The following is a 10793-nucleotide window of genomic DNA, read 5'->3' on the forward strand; positions in this document are numbered from 1 at the left end:
GGATCATTCAAGCTCCTAATTACTCTACTGTGCAAACTGGTGCCATTGTGAGCTCGTTAGTGGTTAAGAAATTAAGCTTGGATAGTCACACCAAACTGCAGATGCTTGATAGCAGAGAAGCTCTGCCAAAAGCATTCATGAGTCCACGTTTAGGACACCTTTTGATACTACACTATAATGAAAGAAGACCTTAAGGCCAAATATATTCTGGTTTATAGTAAATGTAGCAGAAACTGGGACATCTGGTTTCCTGGGATTCATCTTTTCATCTCATGACCAGTAAGAAAGAAAGCAGCAGGAACATTTTTTGCTACTGTGGAAGAGCATCTTATATCAGGTTGCAACTTAGCCAGTCTGTCCAATGTAGATACTTCAAGAAGGGTCAGAAGATGAAAGCTGGGAGGACTCATCCATTGGGAAGAGAGATTAGAGGCCTCATTCCCCAGAGAGAAGAACCAAAGCCAAATTCAAGTAATTACCATGACTTATCACTACTTTCTGTCTTGTAACCTTCCTGGGCAGCAGAGGTGGGGGACAGTCTTTCAGAAGCAGATGTGGCCATCTCTGAACATATGTTACTACTGCTCCATGGTATGGCTCCCTAATGAAAAAGAATCTCACTTTTATGCATTGACTTCATTAGGTCCATATGGAGTTGTATAGCTCTTTGGATATTAGCTGGACTTCTCATTTCAGCCCTCTTTCTGTACTGTCTAACTGCTGACAGCTTATATCCTTCTTATCTATCTTCTGATACAGATAAACCACCTTTTAACTTCACAACTTTCATCCTAGGAGGGTGCCTGTGTTGTATGTGCATCCAGCACACGTCTGTTTTGTCCTTGCACTGCCTGGGTGTGCAAGGCCACTGTTTTCCAGTTCATCAAGTCCTGAATGGCCAGCCACAAAGGTTGGTTGGTTACCCTTCATTTTTCTAGATACCTAGTACTAGACACCTATATCGAAATGCCTGAATCACTGCCTTGGAGTTCCTACTGCGACCCTGCCATCATTTCAGCTTCTTGGTTCCACAGTTTTGAGACAGCTGTTGGGTTTTCCATGTTGAGTTGGAAATAGGTCCAGGCCTATAAGGGGAATCCATGAAATTCCTTGAACCAACCTGGCCTCTAGAGCAGCCTCTACACAAAAGGATAACAGCCACAGGAATGGGAAAATGGTCCCTTTCCTGGAGCTCCTTGGCTAGCAGAGCACAGGTCACCTGGACAGGCAGTCACCATGGCCAGGTTACTGCACTGGAGAGGGTTTCATCACTGCCAGCAGCCGCGGCTGAACCAAACGAGCCAAAAAGAAAAAGCTGCCCTACTGGTAGCTCTGACTGCCGAGATAAGCACTGGAAATATCAGTGCAATGATGGAGAGGAGAGCTTGCTGCTGTCCCTCTCCAAATGGATGAGGAGTTTAAGAGGAGGGATTGATCACCCTTCTCTTCCCGGAGCAGACTGGGCCAGGCCCTGCCTGGGACCTCACAGCACGTTGGAGATGCCTTTGTCCTTTGCTAGGAGAGAGGCAGAGCCCAAACGTCTCCAACTGTGAGGAAAGATGAGATCCAGAAGGAAATAATCTGCCTGCAAAATATCCCACTGAAACTAATTTCCTGACTGTTTACAGTGCAATCCCTGCTCCTTGCTACAGAGGCATCATAGACAGTAACAGATGGCAACAAGAAGTGTGTTAATTCAGAGCAAACTTGGCTAAAATTAATGGTTTTGCTTACAGTGAGTCATTAACTTCCTTTGGGATTAAAAAAGAAAAAGAACCTTGTAGTACAGCATTGCATAGAGGAGACGCGTCAAAACCGAGCACAAGAAAGGGCACAGCAGCACTGTTGACAACTATGGCAAAAGATCAGGGAGAGGACATGCCAAATAAAACCATGAATGAATCTTCTGCCAAAGCTGAGAGAAAACCCGATTGGAGTCCGGCTCAGAGGCAACACGCTCTCATAAGGCACATACAAACTCAATCAGAAAAAAATGACCGTCCAGCTCCTTTGATATGGATCATACAGTCAGCATATTTGTAATAAAGATGTACTCAAAACTTATTACCTTTCCTATGCCTTGTTCTTGACCTAAATGTAATAGCAATCCATCCTTAGGGTACATAGAATACATGAAAAAGTACAGCTTCCTTTTAAAACACCATTAGAATATTTTACTGTATGTGGACATACACTCTTGTTACTCCTAAATGCTATTCTATTGAGTACAGTTTATATTCACCGGCAAAGCTAAATCTCTAGGGAAGCTAGAGAGGGAATGCAATTTCTAGTAATAACAGCTCACAACAGTGAATACTATCCACTTATCCCCACAATTTCCAGCTATTTTGGACTCCTTTCTGAATTAACCTTTCATATCAAAAGGAGCAATTCTGCACACTAGAGACTCCGACACAATTTCATGCATAATTTATTCACTCAGTTCAACATTAAACGCAGAGTCCTTGACTTTGTCAAGGTGGATTCTGTTGGCAGACTTCACAAGCAGCAAAACAGGAGAAATGAGATCTGCAGCTCAACCTCTTCACCTATTCTGTCTGGTAAAAGGAGGGAAAAAAGAAAAAAGAAACCCCCGACATGCTTATACAATGCCCTGCAATCAGCAGAATCTGCTGCAAACACGGTGATATTTTTGGTGTTGCATTTTCAATTTTAAAATGGAAGTATCAAAATCATGGATGGGAATAATTTCCTGGTAGTTTGCGTTCCCTCCGGACTCAATCCTGCACCCATTGTTCAACCAAAAGTCCACTGGGAATTAAAGGAAGCTCTTTGTGCCGGATCAGGCCTCTTGCTCGCAGCTGGTGCGTGGCAAGGCGTGTTATTCAGGCACAGCACGACAGAGTTTAGCCTTAAGGAGCTTGTTGGAAAAGGCTTTTAAATGCTGGCCCAGCACACGTTGAAAGAGTAGCTAATTCCCACTGAAAGCACCTGTATATCAAAGACTGAACCCAAGGAAAGGCTTCCCCTCAGCCCACGTTTCAAAATACTATGTAAAAATTGCTGAGGTCGTTGGGCACAGAGGGCTGTGCCACGGTGTATGTGAGCTACGTGCTTTGGTGGGGACCTAACCCAGCTTGGCAGCCTGTCCCTCACGTGTGGGAAAGGGGGATTTTTTTCCATCATGCCCTCAGGTACCAAATGAACCTCACTCTGTACCTGAGCTCTGCAGCTCCAGTCTGGTATTTAGCATCCTTTGACAGCTCAAAAGCCCAGATGTTTTGCAGCTGGCTCTGAGCTGGGACGAGACAGGGAACCTGGCCAACCCTGCCAACACTGTGTGGTAATGCAGAGGAGCAGTAAGAGGCTTTGGAAACCCTGCTCGAGGTGCTGCTATGGACTGATGCCTTTGCACTGCTCTCCACTCGCTCACGGCCCTGATGAGCCGCGATTGTAGGTGGAAGAGCCAGAGCCACATGGGTCCCACAAAGGCCCCGCTGTCTGAGGTGCCTGGGCACAGATGTGTCTCATCCTTGAAGCAACTGCTGCAACATCTGGCAGCTTTCCTTGTAAAGGGCATCAGCAGCAGATACGGATGCAGCCCTGGACATATCCTGCAGCACTTGGATGGTACCCTCTACCCGAGGCTAGGATGTAACTCCTGGGTGGACTAGTTTTACACCAGAAGTGAGAGTAACACCGCAGACCTGGAAGCTTGGACTTTCTGAATCACACCTTCCTGCAGCAGAAAAGGACTTCCCTGCCAGGTAGCGTTATTTATATACCATATGACATTTTTGTGCTTTGAAAGAGCCAGCGCAGCGAGGCAAATCCTCCACTCCCAGAAGCTTGCACTGCTGCAAAAATTTGAGGAACAGCAGGTAAGCAGAAATCCTACCCTATTGCACTCAGCTTGGAAGCAAAATTCAGCCATAGTCATGACAGCAAGAAAGCTGCAGCAGGCATCTCCAAAGAGCAAGTGGTGAGTGACCACCTCAGCCCTCTAATTTCTCTAGAGGGACAAGAATGAAACCCAAGGCTGCACAGACACCATAGGCAACAAGGACAATCCTTGCCAAAGCTTGTTCCTGTGCTCCTGAATCTCACCATGCTTTTCAATGAGTGTTAGCCAGCTCTGCTCTAGACCTGCCTCCCAGCAGACGATGGGGGACAGAAACACCGTCGTTCTCCACCTCCTCCATGAAGCTGAGCTGTGAGAGCTCGGCTGTGCCATCCCTGACCCATCTCCCGGTGCAACTGCCTCGTCCTCCAGCCTTTCAGCATGCCCATGTGGCAGCGGGGGAAGCCTGCTTGGCCTCCAGACTAAACTGGTCCTCCCTAGGAGGGAAAAGGCAGCACGCTGTTCATAGCCCGAGCCTCTTCCATGTATCAGGTGTGCTCCCATACGGCTGCCCCACGCCGGCCGGGCAAACCTCGGTGAGCCCAAGATGCGAAGGCACCAGAGGGGGCACCAAATGCGTTGCTTCATCATTTACAGCCATAGTGGATTAAGACCTGTAGGATAATCCTGATACCAATGACAAAATACCTGCCAGGTTGAGCAACAAAAGTTCAGAGCCCGGTGCAGAAATCCTGCATAGAGGGGTGTCCCTGGTGCTGGGATCTCTCCTACCAAGCACGAGCATCTCTGCTCCCATCAGCTCTGAGAGCTATTTGAAGCCCTGCGTACCTGCAGAACTGGGGTCAGGATGTGCCTTCGCATTGCATTCGGAGGATAGAAAAATCAATCGCAACATTCTGTTTTAAGGATTTAATTTTCATGTCTTTGCTCCCTTCTTTAATCTCTACACAGCATGTACTCTTGCCTGCCTCTAGGTATTTTAATTCAGTCACAGTAAGTCAGTTGCACAGAATGGGCACTAGAGAGCAACAGCAATTCAATTAATTTCACACTCGCTGCGGGGAGCTGGGATTTTAAATGCTGCACATTGCAGGTGATCTGTAACATTTCGTTTATTCACATACTTGGCAAAGCCCTTTGTTTCTTTCGTATCAAACTTGGAGGTCATGAAAGCCAGAGGTCAGAAAGCTCCTGGCCATTTCATTTTAGAAACAAATATGGTACCTGCTAATGCAAATAAAGTTACAATCAAGCTCACACTGACACATCCAGATTGAAAATGGAATCAGATCAAACTGGTTTGCATTAATAATAGAAAGGCCATATATTTAATGAACCTGGCATGGGCATCACCTGGTAGCGCACCAGACCTGCAGCAACACCCTGGAAACCCATAAACTGGAATTAAATGTGAGACTCCTCTAGCTGTTGGCAAGCATAAGCTTTTCTCTTTTTTGGGACAAAGTCACTAGTCAGAATGAAACAAATACAGCTAACATGATTGGACTCGGTGATCTTACGGTTGGACTCAATGATCTTAAAGGTCTTTTCCAACCAAAGGATTCTATGAACACATTTGCTTGTCTGAAGCTTATCCTGTTGCTCTGGAAGTGAGAAACTTGGGGGCTAATTGCCCGCAGCGTTTTCAGTGGGGGAAAATAATGGGAGGTTGTGGCTGAATTACAAACTTCTTCAGGACTTTCCCAATTCTAGCAAACACTGGGAGCAAGCTGTCTCAGCAGGGCACAGTTACACTCTTCCAGCTTGTTATGTTTGGAATTAGAGACCCTGAAACAAAGCCCACCCACGTCAAGTAAAACAGTGCCATTAAAGCCTATAGACTTGCGTTTGGAGCTTGGAGCTTCTGATCAAAAAGCTGCAGTATTTCAGTTAAAAAGGAAAAGAAAAAAATTTTGTGTGACAGAGCTGTCCCATCATACATTGTCATGAGTGAGAAATAACTCCAGTACGAGAGCGCGTTCACATATATGCAAGCAAACTAGGGTCACCATCCAGCATTTTCTGGGCAGGAAACAAGACCTGCCCCAAACTCTTTAATCTGTTCTTCACAAGAGCTCCCAAACTCCCCTTCCAACTGACTTTACCTCCAAAGTGTCCACTGTTGGTCCCACTTGCATGCTTATCTTTCTACCATCTGAAGAATAATCAAATGCTTCTTGGCTGTTCACTCCGAGATACGGCGCTTCTGCACATGCAAAGATTTTGCCATCATCTGGCAAGTCTTCTGCGATAGCAAGGATACTGTAACCTTTAAGCCTGCCAATTAATAAAATCTTCCTGGCTCTGATCATATGAACAAACATCCTAAAAATTTGGCCTGTTGAAAGACAAGAATGAAAATTTAAAAATAAAACCATAGGAAAGACTGTGCCCTGTTCACAATGAAAATTAGATGTACCTTTTAGGTGATCATTAAAAAAAAAAAAAAAATCTAATCTTAAAACACTTTCAAATAAGGGTTTAACAACAGAATCTGACAAAATTTCATCTAAAATGCAGCTAAAAGACAACAGAATAAAGGGACTGGTTTTAAATGTAGAACCTTTATCATCAATGCTGCTATTGTTCAAGTGCTTGTTAAATAGTGCTTGAAATATTGCATATTTTAACATTCCCCCCATATGAAAATGGCTTTAAGATGTCTCCATATTCTTTCTGGAACCCGGTTTAAAAAAATCACTACATTACCTTGCATTTGCTCTTAGAGTCATTATCCCTAGACAGCACCATCATTTAAGAAATTTATCATCACTGGTGTCCTTCGAACAATGTATTAGTGTAATACATTATAAGAGTACTTCACTGTGATGATATATTACTCAAAAGATGGGAACATCTGGGAAGAATGAATCTGGGAATAGATTTAGTGTAATAGGTTTTATATGGGGACACAAGCCTGGGTATTACTACTTGAAAAGGTACAGAGCTTGGCCACAGTCCCCCTCCACCACAAAAGCAGGTGAACCCCTATCAGGTACCACCAAACCCAAACCAACGTGATTTTCCCCTTCCTTCCCCTTGCAGTGAGGATGGTGATCTCTTTGCTGCTCACTAAGGGATGGGGCCTGGCACTGCGAATTAAAGCACCCATGAGTGTGTACGTGGGCATGTGTGTGTGGGTACAAGGGTACTGGAGGTGGAGGACAGGCAAAATGCATGCAAAAGGAAGATCAAAGCCTACAGCAAGTTCTTATCATTTTTTGTAAGTAAATTTCCACATTCTCTGAGCTTTTCCATGGCATTCATCTGTTCCCCACTCAAGACAGAGTAGAGGATGATGAACTTTTACACCAATCTGGTGTAATTTTATCCTCTCGGTTCATCAACTTGCCATTCAAAGAACCAGACGCGTGTTCTTCCTGCAGCCTAATTGTGGTTTCAGTTCCTCCAGCGTTCCCTGGGCCGTGGTCAGGTGAAGTTTTTCTGGAAAAAATAAAGGAATTTCAACATTATGGTAACAACCAAAATCTGAGTCTCCTGCATAAAAAACAGCAACCAAGAGGGAACTCCTGGAAAAGGCCCATCTGTGCACGACCATGAAATATCAGCCCAGAAGCATTACAAAGATCTCTGAACGACAGTCCTAAGAGGACCTGGCTTGGCAATAGGCCCATCTCGGTGCTGGCAGCCACTCCAGCCACAGGAGCCTGGAAAGAAGCGGTTGTGGAACCCAAGAAAAGTATTCCCCACTGTTGAACCCCAAACCTTTCCCATTTCCAGCTGGTCCCAGACAGGTGTCCATCTATCTGCTGGTTTGGAGTAAATGGCTTAAGCTGCCCTGGCCAGGTTTTGGTTGGGGTTTGTTTTTTTTTTTCAGCCAAAGAAAGGTTTAATTGCAGAACAGGGGAAAAGATGTAAAATTTAAAATTTTTTTGCAAGACAGGAAAAAAATGTTTTTCCTCACAAACTGCTGAGAAAAGCAAGGTATCTCCAGATGCTATTTCACAGAAGCCAGGCCTGTGACAACGTCTCTGGATGAAGTGAGATGCTACCTATTACAAAGAGAAGGGAATAGACGACTGGAAGAAGTCCATAGCCTCCAGACAGATTAGATTACCCTATGTACAGAAAGTAACCACCAGAAATGGCTGCTGATACTTCTGCAGGCCACAATTTAGAGCCATTTCAGCTTTTTTTTTTTTTTCCCCGCTCCCCCCACCACTCCTCAGTAAAATGAGAAAGAATTCATAACCCGTGTCAGCCACACTCAGATAATCCAAGACTTAAAGAGTAGAACATTTCATATAACCTCTTTTCTGCCCCTCACAAATGCTTTAACAACTTTAATAAGATAATGTATAGCTATTATCGTACGGCAAGCGTAAGTCAAACAACTATCAGCTATTATTTCAGCAACAGAACGAACGCTCAGCGTTCCCATAATCCACAGACTGGAACAGTTTACACATTGTCAATTTTAGACAGAACTGGCTTTTTCCACATATCAAAATGTACACTGATAAATGGGAATTGTTTAGCAGACCCCACATGGCTGGGTAATATACTGTAGCTCAAAAAAGAATAATGAGGGTATCAGTTGGACTTCTGAATTAATGATACCTTAAATTAGTTTAATTAATTAGCTTAGTTACTAGAGTAATTTAGTTAGCAGATTAATTAATGTTTGTTGAGCGCTTGGAGATAAAAGCTGCATATAAAGGCTGTTATTATAGGGTGGATCCAGAGGTGCCGGTTTTCTTCATTCTGTGTTTATCCCAGCACCAATTTGATCCAGGGGCTTATTCTTTGAGCCTTTCAGCGGGCACCGTGTGGGGGCTGGCTTGCTGATTTTTCACAGGCTATGGTCCAACACAGACATTGCCGTAGTCAACAGTCAGCTGGCAGAACATCTTCCAACATTTAGAGTTAGGAGGTTTCGTTCTTGCCTCCTCTCCTGAAGGCCACAGATGCAGACACACAGCGGCCCGTGCGCACTTTGCTATATCTTTGGGTGCACTTAATGCTCATTTTTCATTTTTCCTTCCACTGTCCCCCATGTTTATGGCATATTCTGACCAGAAAATCTAAGAATATATTCCTACATTCACAGGAAACAAAGCGCAAGGTTACAAAGGAGCATCCATACCTCTTTGAAGTTGCCATTGCATCCAGGTAAGGGTCCAGTCCAAGAGCAACATCGAGAGCTTTTTGTAAGTAATCCTTGAGCTGCTCAGGAACACGAGAGTCATTGAGGGCTATTTCTTTGGCTTTGAGAAGGTTCTCAGCAATGAGTTCAGCCGGGGTTTCTGAAATGGGAAATAAAATGAAGAACAATGATTTTGTCACTGCTCAAATTAGCAGAAGAGGAATTTAGCCCCAAAACCCCAAATGCTTTTTTTTCCAGACAAAAGCCAGATTTTTGAACGAATACGAAAACAATCACGGAAGTCTTTTCAAACTGAAAAAATATTATACTTCTAATTAATTTATGTCTCTTGCATTCTCCTTTTTTCCCCCCACTGCCGATCCTTTTCTGAGAGGAAAAAGATAAGAAAATTTCAGAAACATGAATTTTCACTTTGGAAGCTCTGAGGCGAGCACTGAACACCTGCGTATGAAACCCAGTCCTCTAGGTACCTTTTTTCATGGAGAAAAGAGAGGCTTCTCAAACAGCTCTTGCAAAACCAGGCAGATCCTCTCAGGCCAGGACGCGCAGGCACCGGCTCTAACTTCGTACCTGCGTGCCAACGGGGTGCCCAGGTCCCCCCGACACGTGTCAGTGCCACGGAGGCTGCTGCACACAGAATCTGCAGAGCAACCCACGGTGCTCCCGTCTGAAGTACAATTACACCTGCCCTAATTCAGCCGAATTGACAAATACTCAAATAAAAAATTATCGTGCCAAGTTCATGATGGCATAAAACCAAAGATACTCTTCAACTAATGATTTTTAAGCAGGTGATGTAGCAATTAGGCTGGCAGGAACTCTGTTTCTCAGGTCATGAAAACTAACCATGTTTGAACCCATCAGCACCACATGGCAAATCTCCCAGCGTCTTTTCACAAGCCAGCCCCTGCCAAAAGCTGATTATTCAGGTGGAAACATTTAGACCCCACACAACAGCATGTCAGCATTTCAAAGGCTGCGAAAACATCTCTTAGGATCAAGACAGCCTGTCCTGGGAGCAAAAGCAATGTTGCCCATGGTACTGTACTTGCCCTGAGACCCCAGAAAGCCCATATCACCACGTGGCAGCAAGATGGGCCCTGGCATGCTATGACCCCACAGAGCAAGCCATGGTTCAGAGAAACTCCCCCACCCCTCAAGTGTACGAGCACGTGCGGGATTATGAAAGCACTGGCGGGACCAGATTTCAGAGACACGGGGCAAGCAGGCTGTGAGTATAACTGGGGTGGAGCAGATTGCCCCTGGCAGGATTTTATTCCCTGTGATTAGAAAAGCTGCAGACAACCAAGTGAAGCGGGTGAAAAGAGGACGCGTTTCCTCCGGAGGACTGGCCCGGACCAGCCCAGCAGCTGTGGGGCAAAGCCCTGTCCTTGTGGAACTGCTGCAGCTTTGGTATGAAGCCACTGAGGACATCAGAGCATCACCTCACGTAGCCCACTGTTGAGAAAGACTGTATGAAGGCAAATGCAACCACGTATTTTAGGAATAGCTATTAATCAGAAGCTCATTAAAGGATCAGACTGCAAAGTGGAGATACATATGTGCCTCTGACTTCTCTGTTCTCCATTTCTTTCTTACAATGAATGCCACCTTGGATAAATTCCCCAAACACTGGGTCTTATGGGTGCCCTAACCCAGCTTTGGTGGTGGCCCGGTGTCAGCTTCTAGCCATGGGGTAGCATGACAGGAGGGTGTTTGGTTTTTTAATGTCTTCTCTCTCTGAGCATTTCAAGCGATGAATCTGGGATGGATACACTGAGCCACTACATATCCTCAGGGCAGGATGTGAGGACAGTCAAGCCTCTCATTAGGATCGTGACC

The 10793-nt window shown here is 45.0% G+C and overlaps 1 protein-coding gene across 1 annotated transcript in view; it reads right to left on the minus strand.

Annotated features, from left to right (window-relative positions):
* LOC104132680 overlaps nucleotides 1-10793 on the minus strand; it is a 39026-nt gene that overhangs the window by 21669 nt on the left and 6564 nt on the right. The window contains exons 2-4 of the mRNA XM_009646004.1: nucleotides 8931-9090; nucleotides 7134-7267; nucleotides 5929-6161 (exon numbers count right to left, since the gene is read on the minus strand). Of these exons, the coding sequence (XP_009644299.1) occupies nucleotides 5929-6161; nucleotides 7134-7267; nucleotides 8931-9090 (527 nt within the window). The remainder of the gene's footprint in view (nucleotides 1-5928; nucleotides 6162-7133; nucleotides 7268-8930; nucleotides 9091-10793) is intronic.

Source organism: Egretta garzetta, unplaced genomic scaffold (assembly GCF_000687185.1).
Source record: "Egretta garzetta isolate BGI_Z169 unplaced genomic scaffold, ASM68718v1 scaffold228, whole genome shotgun sequence".
NCBI lineage: Eukaryota > Metazoa > Chordata > Aves > Pelecaniformes > Ardeidae > Egretta > Egretta garzetta.